Source organism: Acinonyx jubatus, chromosome C2 (assembly GCF_027475565.1).
Source record: "Acinonyx jubatus isolate Ajub_Pintada_27869175 chromosome C2, VMU_Ajub_asm_v1.0, whole genome shotgun sequence".
Taxonomy (NCBI): domain Eukaryota; kingdom Metazoa; phylum Chordata; class Mammalia; order Carnivora; family Felidae; genus Acinonyx; species Acinonyx jubatus.
In genome coordinates this window covers 124,662,720-124,685,560 of record NC_069384.1, presented here as the reverse complement: position 1 = coordinate 124,685,560, position 22,841 = coordinate 124,662,720, and the positions used below count along the sequence as shown (strand labels likewise).

General features: G+C 34.5%; 1 protein-coding gene across 4 annotated transcripts in view; it reads right to left on the bottom strand.

Moving 5' to 3' along the window:
• Positions 1-22,841, bottom strand: part of STAG1 (stromal antigen 1) — a 394,549-nt gene that overhangs the window by 90,935 nt on the left and 280,773 nt on the right. For all 4 annotated transcript variants that reach the window (XM_027061785.2, XM_053221416.1, XM_027061786.2 and 1 more), the window contains 4 exons: positions 16,441-16,539; positions 15,845-15,924; positions 9,548-9,655; positions 6,444-6,558 (listed from right to left, as the gene is read on the bottom strand). In XM_027061785.2, the coding sequence (XP_026917586.1) occupies positions 6,444-6,558; positions 9,548-9,655; positions 15,845-15,924; positions 16,441-16,539 (402 nt within the window). The remainder of the gene's footprint in view (positions 1-6,443; positions 6,559-9,547; positions 9,656-15,844; positions 15,925-16,440; positions 16,540-22,841) is intronic.

The following is a 22,841-nucleotide window of genomic DNA, read 5'->3' as shown; positions in this document are numbered from 1 at the left end:
ATGCCTCAGGAAAGCCACACATACATATATGCACATGCATATGCACACACAGTTTTCCAATGATTTTCTCCAGAGTAGATAATACTTATTACTATCTCTGCTTAGAAAGAACACAGGCAAAAGTTTACAGCAAGATACATTCAAACTTTCCAAATTTACATATCTTAGAAAACTATTCCTAGGCCATCAGTAACATCATTCCAACAATGACAGGTACAAGTAGTGTACAACTTGGTTTCAAAAATGAAAATTTGCAGCAGAAAACAGAAAAATCAATCATTTTCAAGTTGTAGCTATTAAAACCTATGCTGGAATGGAGTTATTATTTAAGGGTACAGAGTTTCAGTTCAGGAAGATTTTTAAAAAGTTCTAGAGATGGATGGCATTGATAGTTGCACAGTCATGTAACTGTACTTAATGCCAATGAACTATACACTTCAAAATAGTTAAAATAATAGATTTTATTGTCTACTTCATCACAATTAACTCCTCCCCCATGTTCAATAAACTTGCTTTTATGCCTATGTGCACGTTACATATGTCTGTAAAACAGGTGTAAAAAAGATTCACAATTGTATTTTTGGTGGATTAGACCTTCAATACATATAAAACCTCCTTTCTCTTAATATATTTGGTTCTCAATTCTGGCTTATCTTATATGATACTGTCTCCCCAGCCTTCTTTAAGCATTTGTTAATTATATCTAGCCTTTATTCAGCTTGTTTACTTCCTGTGTTGATTAATGTTTTAAAAACAATACTTTTCATTTTATTTCACCCTAAATGACAATCTGCCTTTTATAAAGCATGTTAATCCAATTATACATTTACTGAGATAACTGATATTGGAAATTCTCCTGGCAACTGATTCCCTGTGCTCTACTGATGACATTTTCTTGTCTTATCTGTGCTTTTTTCAGTTTATTTTCTAACATCTATTTTCCGTCACTAAGGTTGCTAACACATTTATTTACTTCTCTTCATTTAAGTTTACATTACACTCCCACATTTTAAGAATAATTTTAGGTATTTGCCTTAAGTTTCACTATCATATATTTAGGTTTAGTTTTAGTTTTTTTCAGATTTATTTGCTCACCAATGTTACTGACATTTCTTATTTTCCTTTTAGTGTATTTGTTTTTTATTTTTCTAGAAAACATCCTCAAGTAATACTCTGTATATAGGGTACATGGGTAGTAAACATTTTAACTGCCTGTCCTTAGATTAGTTCCTCTTCTCTATTCTCTCCACAGAACTCCTAACTAGATGATAAAACTTAATCTGTACTACCTGTCTTTTAATTTCCTTCTCACAATTCTTTTGTTCCATCTTCTGGAAAAACCCCATGGTTTAATCTATAGTCAATCTTTGACTAGGTTCATGTGGGCCATTTAATGAGCTGCTTCACCTCTAAATTTTGGAAATCATGTTTTTAAGTTCTATGAACTCCCCTCCTCTTTCATAATAACTTCTTACATTCAGGGGAATTAATCAAAAATTTTCATCAGTATGTTGGGTTTTATGCTTGCTCAAGTTTCAGTGATTCGTGGTTGCTAGTTCATGTAATGTTAATACTCCAGATTCAAGAATACTGGTAGCTAGAATCCCTTTCTTAAGTCTGATTGCAAAGTCCTGGGTTCCTTGGTTGTACAGGGGAAGTGAAAAGAGAGAATCTAGAATCTATAATCGGGCAGCCTTTTCCCTCTAACCTGTAGGTATGCAATGTCTTTTGAATGCCAAAGTTCCCTGTTCCTCCTGGTGGCTATAAATTATCTGGGGCATACATCAGCTCCTTTGTTCTCAGACCAAGGTCCACATCCCAAATATACTTGTAAAGTGAAGAATAAGCTCAACTAAAGGCAGCCACTTAATTACTACCTATAGCTTAATCCTTTTACTAGCCTGTTCTGCTCTGACCTTTGCTTTATTTCAGATATCTATCAGGAAACCTCTAAAAATTTCCCTCTATTTTTGTGCCTTGTATGGGACTCCGGGTTATTTAACTCTAATAGAATTCATAATAACGTACTTTATAGCTTCCACAAATTCCTCACAGTTCTTTCATCTTGAGATATTCAGCATAAAGTTTTCAGGTGAATGAGTTGTTGGCACAATTCAAGGCTTTAAATAGTATAATTCTATTACCATTGGCATTTTAAAAAATGATTTCTCTATGCCTTGAACCACAGCATATTAAAACTTAGCTCAGGTATGTATGTTGTCATTGTTCCAGAAATTTTTTTGTATGTGATAGCCAATACTCTCAATATACTTGCTAACTTCTTTGACAACTTCCTTATCTTTTTGATTAGTTAAGATGGTGGCTTAGTAGAACCCTTCTGTTAACACCAGTAACCACTTCTTGCAAACTGAATGTGTATACTAGAAGGACATGACAATGTGTTGGCCCATTTTCTGATTATGAGTTTCAAATTCACCAATATTAGCAACAATAATTAGCATAACATGATCAGTCAGGAATTAGTTTGACATAATGTTTATGATACAGTCTCTCTATCTTGGGGCATCTGTGAAGACCACATAACTTGCTAGTTTCAAATCTCCTCAAGAATACCACGTAAGTCCATGTCTGATAAAAAAAATTCTAACATGGCCAGTAAAAGCTTGTAATCATCTTTCAGACACTTTATACCAAGGATCTATTGGTAGTGAAAGATAAAGCTATCGAAAGGAAGGCCTTGAAGTGTTCTCAGTGGCTATAAAAAATCCTGGGAATAAAAAGCATGTGGAGCACTAACAATGAAACAAAAATAAATTTTCTAAAAATAGTTTCTGGTATCATAATTTTATAAAAACAGCATGAAAATCAAGTATCTGGAAGCATACTTCAGGAAGCATTCTTCAGGAATTAGATTTAAAAAACAGTAACTCTATAAAGAGTCATTGTGTATCAAAATAATTAAAATTACATTTAAATTTATTTAAAAACTATATGTAACATATAAATTAAGATTATATATAAAATTATATCTATATCAAGGTGGATTTTACTCTTCTATATCTGAGTGTAATTTATTTCATAGGTTCTCCTTTAAACCTATATGTAAGACAAATTAATCTCATTTCCCTGGTGAGTAATTACAATTTTCTGGGTATATTCTGATTCATCTTTAATTGGCTTCAAAATTACTCATAATATTTTAACTGAAATTTTCTCTGCCTGCTGACTTTTCTGCCAAGTAGTTAAATACAATAAGGAGTTCACTGTATAATGGAATCTTATTTTGATTCTTTTTATGAAAAATCATTCACAGTGCAAATAATTATCCCAAGTTACTAAGCTTAAAATTCTAAATACTCTTATATGGGGTTTTATTCTCTGCTGAAATAAAGCCAGTTATTGTTGTATCTTGAATACATAAAAAAAAAGTTATCATTCATATACTATCATTCATGATCACTCTGTAGAGATTTCTTGGATATGTCAATAAATCTGTTAATTTTCTGTCTTAAATGACTGATATAATTAACTTCATCATTTCATATGCTTAGAAGGAGGGTGACCATACTTCTGTATATTATCTAGCAATGTCTTAGGCTATGCTAGTTGCTGTGGAATAATTATTAATAACATTTTTGTCACTCTGAAAAGCCTCAGTTTCTATAGTAAGTTCTATGGTCACATTAGGAACCTGGACCTACCACATTCAAGTACTGATTGTCATACGTCTAAAATACACAAGGTATTTTATCATTGAAATCACTGAATGCTATAAAGGTTGTATTGGCTTTAAAATGTTACTTTCTGATACAAAAAGAAAAGAAAATTAACAACTAGTTTAGACCTATCTCTTAATCTCCATTATTTCACCTGTAATTCATGGAAGCTACTCCATGGACTATAAACTTCTTTTAATTCAGTATTTTAGAATTCTATTACTAAAATGTCACTCTTGTCATCCAGTAAAAGAAAAAGGAAAGCAATAGGATAATCCTTCCAGTTAATCCTAGTTAATTGACTAGTTAACTCATCTATAAGTTAAACTCATTCTTTTTTAAAATTTTTAAAATGTTTATTTATTTTTAAGTGGGGGTCGAAGGGCAGAGAGAGAGGGGGACAAAGGATCTGAAGCAGGCTCTGCACTGACAGCAGAGTGCCCAATGTGGGGCTTGAACTCATGAACTGAACTGTGAGATCATGACCTGAAACAAAGTTGGACGCTAACTGACTGAGCCACCCAGGTGCCCCTAAGTTGGATTCATTCTATGTTATGACTTCTAGGGTCTCTTGCAACTCCACTTTATATAAGTCTATTACTAAAATATTACTAATTAATGTGTTGTAGTAAAACAAAGAATAATTCAGAGTAGGACACCATCAGAATCCCACCCTAAGAGTATGGCTTTAACAAGCATCCGGCTCCAGGTGTACACTAGTTTTATAGGGCAAGAAGGAAGATTTTAATAAACAATGTTTCTTATGAAACAGAGGAGGGCATAAAGAGCATATTATGATTATGAACCAACTAAAAAATAAATATGATTTGCAGTCGTTCTGCAACTGAAAAGAATGCCATAGAGGAGTGGGAAATATATTTTAATCTTCTTATAACATTTCAGTAAACAGCGGCAAACACAGGAATACAGTAATGCCACCTGAAAATAGAACAGTAATATACATTATAAATTACTGCTTTAATTAAAAAAATGAAACTATAAAACTAAGTACTTATACCTTTTAAAATATCAAAAAGTCCTTGAGCTTTCAGAGATTTGAAAATTTTTCCTTCAATTAATAATCAAGATCAGTTAGTCCAAATTATCACATATTCCTTAAACTTTTCAACAAATAGTTTAAATAGTATTTGCATAGGGGTGCCTGCGTGGCTCAGTTGGTTAAGTGTTCAACTCCTGATTTTGGCTCAGGTCATGATCTCATGGTTCCTGAGACTGAGCCCTGAGTCGGGCTCTGCATTGACAATGCAGAGCCTGCTTGAGATTCTCTCTCTCCCCCAACCTATAAATAAATAAACATTAAAAAAATATCATTTGCATATCCCATCCCTATCAGTTTTTGAAACTATTGTTGTTACTAAAGTCAAATTTTCATACAGAACCTGATTTTCTGTAATACTTGTAATCATGCTCCTTTAAAACCTATATGGCTAAAGGTATAACTTGAAATGGCCTATCACAAGGGTGATATTTACTGAATATTTAGTGTTTTATCTTAAACCTTACAAGTATTTTGTATTTTACACCATTCTATATCTACACTTGCTTTGTTAAGAAAATGTTTTAAACCCTTACAACATAAAGTGTAGTCAGTCTCTGGACCAGAGGCATAAACAACATAAATATGCATCTAAAAATATTTAGAATATGCTACACCACATCCCAAAGCTACTGAATAGAACGGGTATGCTATTTAACAAGATCCCCATGTAATTTCTATATGTATTTAAAACACTATTCCAAAAACATCCTTTACTCGAATGTAACTCTCCAGACGTTTTGTTTCTTTATTCATTTTCTGTTCATTCCAATTTGCTTAAAAAATATCAGTAACTCTTCTGCCCTGTTTTGCCCTAACTCCACTCATTCCATTGACACAGTTCCTAATTCTCTCTGATCTCAATTTTCATATAAGCTGCCTGTTTGTCTATTTCTCATTCCTACAGTTTCTTCAGTACTTTCAAATTTGAATAAGAATCTTTGAAGTATCTTACCTTCCTGGACATTCGACACAAACCAAAAATATTTTTCCAAGTAAAATTCAGGGTCCAAGATTTCTAGATTTTCTCCATTTTAATTCTGTTCCCACTCATTTCTAAGACAAGTAGTTTATTCATTCAGGGACTCTCTTTAGGTTTAGTTTACCATTCCCTCAGTGTCATACTAGCAGTAGGTTCTAATACCAAAGAGCATTTTAGTGGGCAAACCAAAGTTCACTTGTGGAAGCAGATTCTGATTGACACTACATTATGAATGTTAATTACAAAATTATTTAAGGATAACTGACATCAAAATGTCACATGGAAATACTGCTAATGGAGATTATAATCTTTCAATTAAAACATTTAAATTCATATTTTTATTTGTCTTTAAAAAATGTAATTTTCAAACAAGTTAGAACTAATTTACAACCTGACAATTTTCACAGGCTCTTTATATAATTTAAAAGCTACAGGCAGAAATTCAAGAAAAACAAAGAGGAACAACAAACAGGTATGCAGTACTATATTATAAAAGTTTAAAAACTGTTAGCCTCTATTCAGTGTTGACCCACACCTACATATGTACTCCTACAAAAGGCAGAATAGAGATTCTATAATCAGGAAATCCATGCAGGCAATTCTGTAAGAAACAGGCTTATTTTCATAGGATTGAAAAATAGCAATTAATTGCAATGAATTAAATAAAAATTTTATTTAAAATTTAATCTAATACAAAAATAAAACAAAGAGCTATGTTAAAATTTACCTCACTTTCAAGAAAGAAAAGAACCAGCATTCTAATGAGGTTCCCATTTGGACTATTCCTTCCCCTCCTCTTTGCTAATGCTTCTTCTGCTTGTGGATCATGTCTGCTAAACAGCCTAGAAATAAGTAACAAAACAAGAGTGTTACAAACCTGCATAGATATGCATTTTAGTCTTTTCCTTCACTGTGCAAATTATTTCAGTGTTAAAAAAACAAACTATCAGAGATCAGGTTACTGATTTATTTCAAACCATGTAACTGATATTTTTATAGGCTAAAAAATGGTTAGATCTAAAGAATTTTGTACAATTCAATCATATATACACTGTAAAAGGAAGCTTTTTAACTTAGCAGTATTCAAGTATTTATGAAAAATATAAACTGTTTTATCCTATATGATACTAGAATATATAATTTTAAATAGTCCTATTTTCTTAAATATTAATTTCAGAGTCAAGTTATTAAAGAATTTAACCAAATGTTCTATCAACAATTATAAAAATTCACACTTGTAACAATTGTTTCTAGCATTCTTTTCAGCTCATTACCTAAAAACAGTACTAACTACAGAATAAAATGACATAAACTGGAAATTTTAAAAAATATCACTTAGTGACAAAACTTCTAAAATATGATGAAGATATGACTTGAAATTTTTCATTGGCTAATAAGATTTATTCTAAAAAAAACCTTAAAGACTGCTATAGGTGCCTTATTCCCAGGCATTGCTCTAGCTAAATGGGATATAACAGTGAACAAAGACAAACTTCCTATTCTCACTGAGCTCTCACTCTAATGGATAGAAATAAATAGTAGGTAAATATATGCTATCTCAGGTGTTATAAGGAAAAACAAAACAGTAGAAATAGTGATATAGTATATGATGGTTTAATTATGGAAATTACAGTGGGCCTTTCAGATGAGAGGCTAAATAACTGAATAAAGAGAATAATTTCATATAACATAAAAATAAACCAATCTCAAGCAGAAAATGAGTACAGAATAACATAAAAATAAACCAATCTCAAGCAGAAAATGAGTACAGAGAAATTGAGTTTTGGGGGAGAAGGGAAGGGGAAGCTATATGGCAGGGGGAAAAGATTAGAGCATTACTTTGAAGCTACATCAGCATAGCTATCAGACTGGTTTAAGAGAAAGTTCTGTTTGCTTGGGTGGCTTTCAGAGGAAAGAATAAATGGGAAAAAAATGAGGGTCCTTTATAACTAAAATGTACAAAATTAGATAATTATATCAGGTACTGAGGAATTAACCTAATTTTTCTAAAACTAAATTATAGACTTTTGATGACATTAAAGTACTCATTTCAGATATGTTTTACTAATTTATGGATGTATGGTTAACCTTGTGTATAAGCTTATAAACTAAGCTGCTAAACAGACTAAATGTGTATGTGCATGCAGGCATATTTTCTTCTAAACTTAATCATAGAACTCCTGGGGCTATTCTACAGCTTACTTGTTAAGATTTTAAAGATCACAATATTAAATGATGGGAGAATGCTCAAAGACATCATTAAGAATCAAAAGTTCTCAAACTGTATCTCAAGGGCAAGGGCATAGAACAAGCTTATTGAGTGAACCTTCCATTTGAATAGGAATTGGCTTCATTTTCACAAAGAAATAAGAAATAACAAAGGCTTATTACACTTGTGGCTTTTAATGTAGAACATTCCAATTTTAAACTTTTTAGCAAGTATTTCAAACTTAGCAAAATACAATGTAGATAAAATAAGATATATCAAAGGGTCTTTCTGACACAAGTGCTGCCAGTTTATGGTCTCTATTCTGTAGAGAACCAACCAATCTCTATAATCTATTTTTTCACAGAAACTATAATAGCAATAAATTCTAAAAACACAAAGCTTTTTGAAAAGTAAAGTAGAGAACAGACGCTAATGAGAATATAACAGTCCTGGAAAAGGAAGAAAAGTTAAGACTATAGTACACCCTTGATATTTGTGACAGACAACACCTCAAGATAAATATGGAAAGAGAACGGTTCTACTAGCCATAGATGTCACAGTCAGTGGCAAATTCAATATATTACTTTAAAAAAAGTCATGCTTGAAAAATCTGGACATTCTTCCTTACTTTCATTACCAGCATGTACTAGTAGTCAACTTCTGTCTTAAAGAAAGATTTTTCACATAGAAATAACTTTTCCCACTTTGAGAGGTACCAGTGAGTACACAACAGTTTGTTGCTGCAGCACTGAGATGCAGATGCTGAATGGAGGGCTAGGCCTGCTCATTATGAAAGTTAATCACCCATGCACAACAGATGCCTGGTGCATGATTTATATCTGTGCTTAGCATAGTCACAAATTACTACATGTAGTAGACTTTTGGGGTTCACCTGCCAATGATCAAAGTCACTAAGTTAAATCTATAAACGAAAAAACAAAAACAAAGTAAAACACAGCCCCCTCCCAAATATGTTTATACTTTAAGAATGATTTACTAATAAATTATAGAACATACAGTAGGCCACCATCAAAATGTACTGCATAAGAACAATTATACTCATAAAATCTCATTAGCTCAAGCCTTTTCAGTAATAAGATAAAAGTTTTGCTTTTTAATTAAACCGCAACTGTATAGCTTTCAGAATCATTATAAATTACTGGTCAAAATAATCTTCACCCCCATAGAAAGAGTGAAAAAAAAACATGAAAAGTTGGAAGGCATTTTGAAGGTGATTTTAGATTACAAATGTTGAGAAGGTGATGAGAACTAAGAATTTTAAGAGAGGGGAAAAAAAACCCTGGTGAAATGAAATATAAATTATAAACTTCATGTGGAGCTTTTATAAACTTCATGCACTTCCCCAATCTCCACTCACACCTCTAGCTGAGAACCATCCTTTTAGATTTCAGGGAAAAGGAGTATGTCACAAGGGACATCAGTCTTATGCGGATCTGATTCGTGATATGCACATAAGGTTGTAAGCAAATTATAGTCCCCAGAATTTGAAGTGGCCACTTGTAGCACTGTTTTTAGTCACTATTACTTTCTTCCACTAACACTAAAACAACAACAAAACAAAATGCAAAATTAGAAACTGTTTTCAAAGATCATTAACTCACTTTTTGTGAAGGAATTCTCCAGCTGCCACAGCAACAGGGCGATGTGCTGAGTACACCAAGTGGTAAACATTTTCACAGTCTTCATTGGAAAGAGCTTCTTCACTTCCACTGAAAAATTCAGAAAGCAACATCTGAGCCAAAATAAATGTTTACTTTCAGTTCTATCTCTATTTAAATTTTGTAAAGTTCATAAAAGCTCAAGGCATACTGACTTTATTTTTGTCTCTTTTAATCTTACTTTGAAAGTGTATTTCTCTTTCATTATAAAATATACCTAATCATCATTATGTAAAATTCAGAAAATACAGATAAAATAAGAAAATAAAATGTCCACGTTTCTTTCCACACATAGACACCCATGGTACGTACACCTTGGGATATAGCAGCCCAAATTAGCTAAATTTCTTTAAATGTGCCTAACATTTTTGTTGACAGGCACTAGGAATATATCTGTCCCTTTCACAGTTAAATTATTATTATAGTAGGTAACTCTTCTTTCCAGAACTGTCTTTCTTTCTTTTCTTACTTCCTTGCTCCCTCTCTCTTTCTTTTTAAGTAATAAGCTCTACATTCAATATGGGGCCTGAACTAACGAACTCGAGATCAAGAGTTACATGATCCACTGACTGAACCAGCCAGGTGTCCCAGAAAAATGTCCATTTTAAATTATATTTTATCACTATATTTACAATACCACTTTGTCTTCTTTCTATATAAAGTGGATTCAGTAGTCAAAACCATTCCTTCACTTACACAAATTCCTCATCTTTCTATTCATGTATTCTTAAAGTAGGAGCCATTTCAGCAATGTGTTTTTAATTTTTTTTCCAAAAAAGGAACATCCATTTCCTGACTATTAACATGTTTAAAAAGGTCTGATACAATTAAAGATGAACAATGAATAAAGTACAGAATTCTCAGGCTGTACAGGTACTTGACAAGATGTAGGGGTATAAGTTCATTCCTCAGAATTCAATCCTAGATATGCCTCAGAAGAGGAAATTGAAGGAACTGTCAAATAACCAGAAAATCAGAGTAACCTTTGCAGCAAAAGAAGGTAGTTGCATCACAGTATAAGAGGCTGTAGTTCTGAATGAAAAAGGGCTGCGTATCAAGGATGGCAAACAGGTTAGAGCATTTTTTTTTTAAAGTATATTTTTCCCCCTCTCATCAATGCCTGTTCTAATTCCACTGTGAAGCAAAAACAGTAGCCAAATATAGCATGAGAGGGTTACAATAGGGTTGTGTTGGAACCAAGAGGCACTGAAAAATTAACAGTATGTTTAGGCAGACTGGCTAGCCCATGACCTAAACGTCCCTGTATTTCCCTTCCATACTCTGAGAGTCATGAGATTACCACTGAAGGAGACAGTTTTAACACTGTCAAGGAGAAGTTACAAATTATAACCAGAGGTTTTCTGTCTTGAAGCAGAAATGTTTTGCCCATGTCCAACTCATACCCCTAAATTATGAGGAGAGGTACAAGGCTAAGGCCTAAGTTTTATTCCTTCCCCCAATTATATGATGACATCAGCTAAATTAGCTAATACCTTTACGAGAAAGTTAAACTCACAGGAAACAAAATTTAATGAGATAACTCAGGAACCCAAATTTATAAGTGAAAAGAAAATAATCTATACCCAAAGAAGGAAAATTAACAGATAGAAAAAGAATTTAAAGGAGATATAACAGGATTACATGTGACTTTACATGTTATTTTGATAGAGATCCCATAAGCCAAGAGAAATAAGGCCAGATCATTTCATACAAACGCTGTCAAAGACTAGAAAGCTGGTTTTGTGATCCTCAGCTCATTACTCACAAAAATAATATACAAATAGAAATCAGGGGATTGAGCAATACAATGGATAGAGAGTATTTCTTTCAAGAGAAAATGTCAGAGTATTGTGTAACTCCGAAACCTCCCCCAGAGAAATTAGAGCCAAAGTTTCAGAGAACCACTATAAAAATTTTATAAACATCCCTTACAATTGTGAGGAGGTTTAAGGAAATGGTACCAGGTGTAGAACTTAAAAAAGTGTAAATGTGAAAAGCTGACTGGAGCAACACATGGTAGTAAATTAAGATGAGAAGGGATACAAGGGGACCATTCATAAATGGCTGTGTTACCTGTAGGCTGGATACGGAATACTTAAAGGGAGCCAGTCTGAATAGTTTTAAAAGACTTTGCCCAACAAGACTACCTATAGGGCAAGCAACGCCAACAGAGGAAATATGAAAGTCAGGGGCTGAGACTCAAAAGTAAATAGCCAGAGGAGGTACCATCTACTCGGGAAATTGAAGTCACAAATACCTAGAGTGGGGAGAGATCTCTGAGGAATCCCTAAAAGGACCAATGTACCTAATGAATCAGGATATCTGATAGAGCTGGAGGGCCATAACTGTACCTTTTAAAGAAGGTTGTACCCAAATCTCCTCCAATGAAAATGGAGAAAAGAACCTTAAAACTAGACTTTTGAAACCAGCCAAACCATTTTCTGAAGTGTGAAGAAAGTAGGATTTTTTAGCCAACAAGGTCTCAGATGATTTGAAACATTCTTCAAGAAATAAACCAGCAGGAGAAATAATCTTGGAGAAGTCTACGAAATAATTACTCTTCCACAGAAACAAAGGATGAAGAAATATCAAAGAGAAGTTTACTCTTGTCTAAATGAGCAAGTATTGAAATTAGATAAAGGACACACAAGGATGGATGGACACACACACACACCCTTAACAATACATATCTTAAACTCCAGATAATTCCAACAAAACAGACAGGTGAATGTCAAGTATTTTTTTATTTGAGGGAAAGATACTGGTAAGTTTGTGAAATTTACAAGGAAACAATAACTAGGGTGTCAAATATTTTAAAATAGACTTGAAAAGGAAAAAAGTTCAAAGATATAGGTAATTTAAATAAATTCAAAGTAATGAATATAAATACATAACTGTACACGCAGTTAGTTGTTTTTAAAACATATTTAGAAAATACAGAAAAATGACCAAACCACTCAGAACACATTCTCAGATAATACAATAAAATAAAAAAGGACAACTTAAGACAATCTGATTTGGAAGGAACAGAAACCTACCACTGAATAATCCATAATTAAATCAGTAATCATAAAAATAATCAAAATATTTTTCACTAAATGTATATACAAACACTTTATGTCCAATTTTTTTGAAAAGTAGTAAAAGAGTACTTAAAAGCGTATTTATTACTTTAAGTATAATTATTAGAAAACATGAAACAAATGACTTAAAGAAGCTAGTTCATTAAAAAGAAGGTAAGATAGGGGTGCCTGGGAACTCAGGCAGTTAAGCATCTGACTCTTGATTTTGGCTAAGGTCATTATCCAATGGTCATGATATTGAGCTCTGCGTTAGGCTCTGTACTGAGCATGGAACCTGCTTAAGATTCTCTCTCCTTCTGCCCCTCCCCTGCTCAAGTTCTCTGTCTCTCAAAAACAAAAATAGTAAGACAGACATGACTGATCAACAAAAAGAGGATACAAATAAAATAGATGAAAAAGAGAAATAGCACAGTTTTATAGAGTAATAAAAATATCAACTGTAAAATTTAAAAACTGTGATGAAACGGATATATAAAAAATGTTTCTAAAAGCCAAAATTAGTACAATAAGAAATAAAAGTTAATTTAGACAGATAACCAATGAAGAAGTAAAAATGGGAATCAAAGACTTTTTTTCCTCAAATTCAAAAGTAACATGGCTTTGATAAGAGTATACTCTCAAAATTGCAAGGAAGTATTAATCTGTCACAGAACATTTGTTTCAGAAAGGGAAGGCAAGAAATTACTGAAGATAATTTTACAAAGAGGATAAAACCTAGATTTCAAAATTGGATAAAGGACAAAAAAATTCTGTCAAATTTAGACATAAACACAGATGTGAAAATCCCAAGATATTAAATATGACACTGTATTCAAGCAAAGCACAATAAAACCAAATATATTCTGTTCAAATATGATTTATTCTAGAAATGCCAGGGTGATTTACCACCAAATTATTAATTTCATTCAGTCTCATCAATACATGAAAGGAACCTCCCAGAAAACTTATAATACAAAGGGATTTCTATCATTTATCAAAAACCTATCTTAGAAACCACAGCAACAAGAACTTTAGATGCCATCCTAGAACAAGAATAAAAAGATTCACTCTCAGTGATACATCACAGTGCTCAAAGTCCTGCCTAATGCAATTAGCATGAGAATGAAGCCAAAGTGTTAAGGGGAGGAAATGAGACAAAACTGAAATTGTTTGCAGGTGATATATAATCATCTACATAGTAACTCTAAAGAATCGACAATTCATCAGAATACATGAGAGTTCTAACAGGTTGCATGTATAAGACTAACATAAAAATTAAACATTTCTGTGTCTCAGCAATAATCAGGTAGAAAATATCATTAACACTAAATACTAATCATATAACAACAAAACCATAAAATATTTCAGAATTGACCTAAGAAATACTTTTATGAAAAAATTAAACCTTATGTAGAATATCTAATGGGATTTGAATAGAGAAATGCATCAGTTTAATGCATAAATGACACAAAATTGTAAAAAACTGAATTCTCTCCTAAATCTATCATAAAATTCAATGTGTTAGCCAGCCCTTTTCCTCAACCACAGACCTCAATAGTTAAAACCAAAAACAGACAAGACAGCTTAACTCTCACCAAACATGTTCTAACCAAACCCATTGTGATGATTTCCTATCACAGCTTCTTGAGGCACCACTGCTAAAGGTGTTTTGCAATGACTGGAACATCCTTACTGCCAGACCAGAAAAGCCCTAATAGTAACAGAATGCCTGGGAAGACCACACCCCACACATCCCTTCCCTGTCCATGATGGTGGGCTGAACACATACTGATCCTCGTCCACGATGATGCGCTATTTGCCTGCTCTCTTGTACGTACCCCCCCAGAACCTCTCCCTATAAAACTCTAGGTGTCCATCTTGCTGATGCAGAAGTCAGTTGGTAAGACCTGAGCTTGCCATGTCCCTCGGCTGCCAGCACCCCGAATAAACTTCTCCCTTTCTCTTTTCCAAGCCCTCATCTCTTGAGTACTGGCTTCTCTTACAATGAGTTTCTCTGAGTTTGTTTGGCAACAGTGTTGGCAAATCTAGACAGGAGCTATGCTTTCGATTTGTCCAGTTGCTTCATTATTCCTCGGGAAGAAGTATGGCTGCAGCAGAACACTAAGGTTTACTCATTTGGTTTCCCGAGTTAGCAGTTAGGAATGAAAGATTGTTCGGTAACAAATGCAGTTCTAATATTTAAAAAAATTTTTTTTTTAACATTTATTCATTTTTGAGACAGAGTGTGAGTGGGGCAGGGGCAGAGAGAGGGAGACACAAAACCTGAAGCAGGTTCCAGGCTCTGAGCTATCAGCACAGAGCCTAACGCGGGGCTCGAACCCATGGACCGCAAGATTGTCATGACCTGAGCCGAAGTCAGATACTTAACCAACCGAGCCACCCAGGCACCCCAAATGCAATTCTAATATTTAAAATGCCGAAGTTTTTGAGCAATTAGACAAATGTACTTAAAAAAATCATACAGAAGAAAAATAATCCACAGGTAGCTAGTGGTTTTAAAAAGAAAGGCAAAGAAAAAGGAATCAACCAAAAAGGGGAGGTCTTGCTTATAACATATATCATAAAGCTACAATGATAAAGAATATGGTACTAGAGCATAAAGGGGTAGAAAAGATCAAAACAGTAGACATGGTACAGATGGTACATGGTGTATGATAGAAACAATGTAACAAACTGGGAGAAGGATTTGTAATGATTTTGCTAAGACATGCATTCTCTCACATGCATTCTTCCCAGTTTTTAGTCAAAGCTCTATAGATAAAAACTACTGCTATTAAAAAAATCTCTATCATACGAATGACACAATTTAAATGGCTTATTTCCCTTCCCCTACTTCTATACCATTCCAAAGAAGCCTATTTGAAAAACCTATCCCTTTGGATACCTTCTCTTTCTTGCTCTCTTTTTAAAAATAGAAAGGTATTTACTTTGCTGATATTTCCTCTGGACTGCAAAAGAAAACTTCTACATTGAAGAAACAAACAAAGTCAAAATAAAAAACAAAAAGAGAGACAAACAGAAAACATTTCCTTAAAATGTAAAAGTAGAATCTAATGTGATAACAATATATATTAGGGTTATGTATGTGAAGTACATCAATAAAGCTGGGAAAAAGACATTAAAATATCAAGATTAAATTATTAACAAATATACTTACTGAAGTATCAGAGTAACCAATCGAATAGCTTCCACAGCAACATCATATTCCTTATCAAGTGTCATTGATACAATGCGATCCTGAAAAAAAAGTTAAAAATCAAATGAAACATGAGCAGAAAATAAATTGGGACTGACCCAAGAGAATATCTTTGGGAAGTATATGCAAGATTAATGATAGATTAAATAGAAAGCTTTACTCTTAAAACCATATTATCATAGTCTTACACATATAAAGGAGGTGGTTAGTATAAATGTTCATAATCTAAAATCTTTCTCATCAACTGGCATTCCCTAACACCGAGACTAGTAACACTTCATGTACAAAATTAATATAATTATAAAAAGTTATATATAAAGAAAATATTATTTTAAAGCAGGAGAGCCTTCTGCTGAAGGCAATACATACGAACTCATGTTGGTAATATCTTTTGTAAAGCAGAGATTCATTAATCTATTTAATACAGACTTATTTAAAAAATATGTAGAAAAGAATATGAGCTAAACACTTGTTATGGTAAGGTTATTTGCTAAACTAGCTAGAACTAGCATGTTAAAAGTAAAAAACAAAATAAGCTAAGCATTTTTGATGCTTACCTTGAATCGGTTAGTGAATAACTCCAACTTGGGGAATAATTCTCTATTGGTATATAGACTTTGTAGAGCTTTCAAACATTTCAGTCTGACTTCTCCTTGCTTCAGAAATACAAATAAAAACACAACAGAAGAAGTCAATTCCACACCACAAAAGTTGAAAAGATTTAAGTCTATGTGAAGACTAAAGTAATTTTCAGCTTAACTATTCAATTTACATAATAATGTAACTCAACATAGGGTAGAACTGAACAATTGTATAGTCTGTGTTGCACTTCTATTTAATTAAAAATGCACTGAAAATCCCTTAGTTGCTTGAGAGTAAGCTACACCTTTTTCAAACATTTATCAACTCTGATTCAACATAGAGTATTTCTCACACAGTACTGTGGCATTTTGGGAAAATGTTTAACCTATGGTTTTAATTAGAGCAGGGTATGCTAATTTGCCCTTTATGTAACTATTAAATAATCCCGTAGAAAAAACTAATTTCATATTATAGGGTCATCATTTTTTCATTTAACAAATATTTTCTGGGTGCATTTTACATTCCACAAAGAGGAGTTAGGAAAGAAAACAGGTAAAGAGAAGAATGCTTAAAACAGAAACAAACTGATAAAGTGAAATGTCCTGAGGCTGCTATTTACTAGAGGAGTATCTTCAATAAAGCCATTAACTTGGAATAGAAAATGTTTGTGATCAAAGTATATTGACGATCACCTAGAAATTTAGCCAACCCTCTCAAAGGATTCAAAAAAGAAAGCAATGTGCTATAACAGAAGTCCACATTCTAGAATCAAACAAACTAGATTTAATTTCAAATTCTATAGCTTATTAGCAACATGAGAGATGGCAAGTATATTAATCACTCTGATCCTCAGTTTTCTCATTTATTAAATGGTGAAACCAACTTCATAAGGTTGTAGCAAGGATTAAATACAGGTGTATGCTGGTCAAAGTTTGAACAACCAGTTCTGGGGGATGGGGCCCCGAACTGTTGCATTTGCAGATTTCTGTGATGTAAATACTCCATCTACAGTCAGTTTCAAGCTACCAACAACAGATGTTATGGAACTCGTATTTGCAAGGGGATGTGCATAATGTCTTGTAACCTGATTCAAGTTATCTCTAGCATATCACTGAATGAGATGACGTTTGTTGGTAAAGTCTCGACCACATAGGAGGAACTTGAGACACCTGTAGTAGATGCTGTTGATGCCCCACCCAGATCCCCATATCCTAATATACAAGGCTAATCTTCCTACTTGCTCCTGTGTTGACTGCTAATGGTTCATAGCTGCACCTCTCTCTGGAGAAATGACCATGCTTGAAAGGAATCACCTGACACAAAGATTCCTGGGAGGTTATGCTCCACAGTGTCCTCCTGTCTAAACCCTTTCCCTCCTCCATGATAAGGCCTACAGCCAGTGGGGAATGATACAGGATAAAACAGCCCAATCTCCTTGCTCCAGGGCAGGACGACCTCTAAGATGACCCTTTAATATGAAATTAGTAACTCAATATATGCTACGGAGTGCTATAGGAAGGGGGCAACTTGAACCAGCAAGAACCAGGAGAATATGTCGGTGGTTGCTGAGGGTGTGGGAACAGAAAACAGAATGTGGGAGACTTTTTGGATAAAGGGCAGTCTCCTTTGAAAGAGGATGTAAGGCCCTGTAAGGGCCTTTGGAAATGGCCTAACACATTGCTGGATAGCTCTAGGAAAAAGCAATGGTGAATATTACATGAAACAGAGATGCGAGAATCACTGTGGCACAATGAGAAAGGAAGAAATTTAAAGACAAAGAAAAGCATGCCGGATAGGATCTATTATATAAGCTCAGAAGACCTACCAGTTGAATATGTTCCTCATAAGGGCCCAGAGAATACTCTGTTTACCAAGGTAATAAGGAAAATACTGGTGATGGGTGCACAGACATTACTGAGAAGATCCAGAGTGATAGTGTTCTGTAGACTAGGGCTGACAGGAGACACTCAAAATTTAGCTTCTGGTAGCGATGGAGATAAGAGCACAGAATAGCAGAGATAAGGTAGAATTACGTAACCATTAGACGCAAGGGAGGCATAAATATGTTAATGAGCAGCAAAGTCAAAGGGCAGTCCAGAGATTCATGGAGATGGCTCAAAGGAGATGGTCTTCCTGGAGGCAAGATAGGGAGAAACCCAAAAAAAGTATTATGTGATATATTTACTCCCAAGAAATCAACAATGGATGAGCCAAAGACTAAGGAGAGCTGTCCCAGCATAAAATCACAACCCCAGATCTAAGATAGCATATAGGTAGTTTCCTCACTTCTTTCCAATTATAGATTTGAAAATAGGCCATCAGGGCGTCTGCGTGGCTCAGCAGGTTAAGCATTTGACTTAGGCTGAGGTCATGATCTTGTGGCTCATGGATTCAAGCCTTGCATCAGGTTCTGTGCTGTCAGCTTGGAGCCTGGAACCTGCTTCAGATTCTATGTCTCCCTCTCTGCCCCATCCCAGCTCGCGCTCTGTCTCTCTCAAAAATAAACATTAAAAAAATAAAAGAAAAAAAAAAGAGAAGAAAGCCATCAAAGATGAAATGACTATCCAAGTTCCACAGCCAAATATAGGTAGAGCAAAGACACTAACTGAATCGTACTTCACTTTATCCAGTCATGCCTCTCAACTGACTGCCTCTCTTCCTAAGTCTTGGTTCTTTACCTATAACATGCCCTGCCCACAATGCAGGAACTTAATTAAATAAGATGGTACCCATGACAGCACTTTAGAAACTATAAAATAACTTAGATGAAAACTCCAGTTGCCTTTTTGGTAATGGATCTATTTTGGGTTTCTACTATACTCTGACGCTTATTTCTATTATACTATCTAAAAGCATTGTTGTCTTCCATTACACAAAATTCTATTCAAATGTGAATACTGTTTAACACAGTGCCTAATACATAGTTGCTTCTCAATAAATAATTTTGAATGAATAAATATACAAATATATGAAAACAGAAAAGAAACACAGATGAAATGATTTGCTGAACGAAGAGGCTGGGCATATTTGTCAGATGCTCTAACTAATCAATATTTTTGCAAAATTCCTTTTGAAAGAAAATGTTAAGAGCTGTAAAAATTATTGTGTAGCATGATATCATAATGAGTTGTGTTTTTAAGGGACAATAATTCATGCTTCTAGAAGAAATGCTAATTTTTACTAAAATGCATTTGTGTTATATGAATACTCCCAATAGGAATACAGTGAAAGAGTTAAAATGAACCAAATGCAGGTGGCCTGTCAAGAAGAGGATGTGTTTGCAGCAGAAATACAAACAATAATAAGACATTATTATGAGCAATTATATGCCAATAAAATGGGCAATCTGGAAGGAATGGGTAAACTGCTAGAAACATATACACTACCAAAACTGAAACAGGAAGAAATAGAAAATTTGAACAGACCCATAACCAGTAAAAAAATCAAATAAGTAATAAAAAAATCTTCCAAAAAACAAGAGTCCAGGGCCAGATGGCTTTCCAGGGGAATTCTACCAAACATATAAGGAGGAGTTGACACCTGTTGTCTTGAAACTGTTCCAAAAAATAGAAATGAAAGGAAAACTTCCAAACTCTATGAAGCCAGCATTACCTTGATCCAAAACCACACAAAGACCCCACTAAAAAGGAGAACTATAGACCAATTTCCCTGATGAACATGGATGCAAAAATCCTCAACAAGATATTAGCCAACTGGATCCAACAATACATTAAAAAAATTATTCACCATCACCAAGTAGGATTTATACCTGGGATGCAGGGCTGGTTCAATATCCACAAAACAATAAATGTGATTCATCACATCAATAGAAGAAAGGACAAGAGCCACATGATCTTCTCAAAAGACGCAGAGAAAGCATTTGACAAAATACAGCATTCTTTCTTGATAAAAACCCTCAAGAAAGTAGGGATAGAAGGATCATAGCTTGAGATAATAAAGCCATATATGAAAGATCCAACATTAATATCATCCTCAATGGGGAAAAACTGAGAGCTTTCCCCACTAAGATCAGGAACAAGACAGGGATGTCCACTCTCGCCACTGTTTTTTAACCTAGTATTGGAAGTCTTAGCTTCAGCAATCAGACAACACAAAGAAGTAAAAAGCATCCAAATCAGGCAGGAGGAGTTCAAACTTTCACTCTTCACAGATGACATGATACTCTACATGGAAAACCCCAAAGATTCCATCAAAAAACTGCTAGAACTGATCAATGAATTCAGCAGTTACAGGATATAAAATCAATGCATAGAAATCAGTTGCATTCCTATACACCAAGAATGAAGCAACAGAAAGAGAAATCAAGGAATTGGTCCCATTTACAATTACACCAAAACCCATAAAATACCTAGGAATAAATCTAACCAAAGAGGTGAAAAATCTATACATACTGAAAACTATAGAAAGCTTACGAAAGAAACTGAAGAAGACACAAAAAACTGGGAAAAGATTCCATGCTCCTAGATAGGAAGAATATTGTTAAAATGTCAATATTACCCAAGGCAATCTACATACTCAATGCAATACCTACCAAATAACACCATCATTCTTCACAGAGCTAGAACAAACAATCCTAAGATTTGTATGGAACCAGAAAAGATCCCGAATAGCCAAAGCAACCTTGAAAAAGAAAACCAAAGCAGGAGGCATCACAATCCCGGACTTCAACCTATATTACAAAGCTGTAATCATCTGGACAGTATGGTACTGGCACAAGAACAGACACTCAGATCAATGGAACGGAATAGAGAACCCAGAAATGGACCCACAAACATATGGTCAACTAATCTTTGACAAAGCAGAAAACAATATCCAATGGAATAAAGACAGTCTCTTCAGCAAATGGTGCTGGGAAAACTGGACAGCGACACGCAGAAGAATGAACCCGGACCACTTTCTTACACCATACACAAAAATAAACTCAAAATGGATGAAAGACCTAAACATAGGACAGGAAGCCATCAAAATCCTCGAGGAGAAAGCAGGCAAAAACCTCTTTGACCTTGGCTGCAGCAACTTCTTACTCAACACGTCTCTGGAGGCAAGGGAAACAAAAGCAAAACAATTGCTGGGACCTCATCAAAATAAAAAGCTTCTGCACAGGGAAGGAAACAATCAGCAAAACTAGAAGGCAACTGGCACAATGGAAGAAGATATTTGCAAATGACATACCAGATAAAGGGTTGGTATCCAAAATCTATAGAGAACTTATCAAACTCAACAGCCAAAAAACAAATAATCCTGTAAAGAAATGGGCAAACGACAGGAATAGACACTTCTCCAAAGAAGACATCCAGATGGCCAACCGACACATCACTCAACATCACTCATCATCAGGGAAATACAAATCAAAACCACACTGAGATACTACCACACATCGTCAGAATGGCTAACATTAACAACTCAGGCAACAACAGATGTTGTTGAGGATGTGGAGAAAAAGGATCTCTTTTGGGGGTGCCTGGGTGGCTCAGTCGGTTAAGCGGCCGACTTCGACTCAGGTCATAATCTCATGGTCCGTGAGTTCGAGCCCCACATCAGGCTCTGTGCTGACAGCTCAGAACCTGGAGCCTGCTTCAGGTTCTGTGTCTACCTCTCTCTCTCTAGCCCTCCCCCCTTTGTGCTCTCTCTTTCAAAAATGAATAAGTGTTTAAAAAAAAAAGAGGATCTCTTTTGCACTGCTGGTGGGAATCCATACTGGTGCAGCCACTCTGGAAAACAGTATGGAGATTCCTCAAAAAATTAAAAATAGAACTACCCTACAACCCAGCTATTGAACTACTAGGTATTCATTCAAGGGATACAGGTACGCTGTTTCTAACGGACACATGCACCCGAATGTTTATAGCAGCACTATCAACAACAGCCAAAGAGTTGAAATGTCCACTGATGGATGAATGAATGGATCAAAAAGATGTGGTGTATTTATATACAATGGAGTATTATGCGGCAATCAAAAAGAATAAAATCTTGCCATTTGCAACTACGTGGATGGAATAAGAGGGTATTATGCTAAGCAAAATTAGTCAGAGAAAGACAAAAATCATACGACTTCACTCATATGAGGACTTTAAGATACAAAACATGAACAAGGGAAGCAAAAATAATATAAAAACACGAAGGGGGACAAAACATAAGAGACTCTTAAATATAGAGAACAAACAGAGGGTTGCTGGAGGGGTTGTGGAGGGGGATGGGCTAAACGGGAAAGGGGCTTAAGGAATCTACTTATGAAATTGTTCCACCATGTGCTAACTTGGATGTAAATTATAAAAAATACGTAAATTGTATAAAAAAAGAAGATGTGTTTGTATGCAGCAAGTGGAAGAGAGTAGAGAGAAGGAAGTCTTTTTTA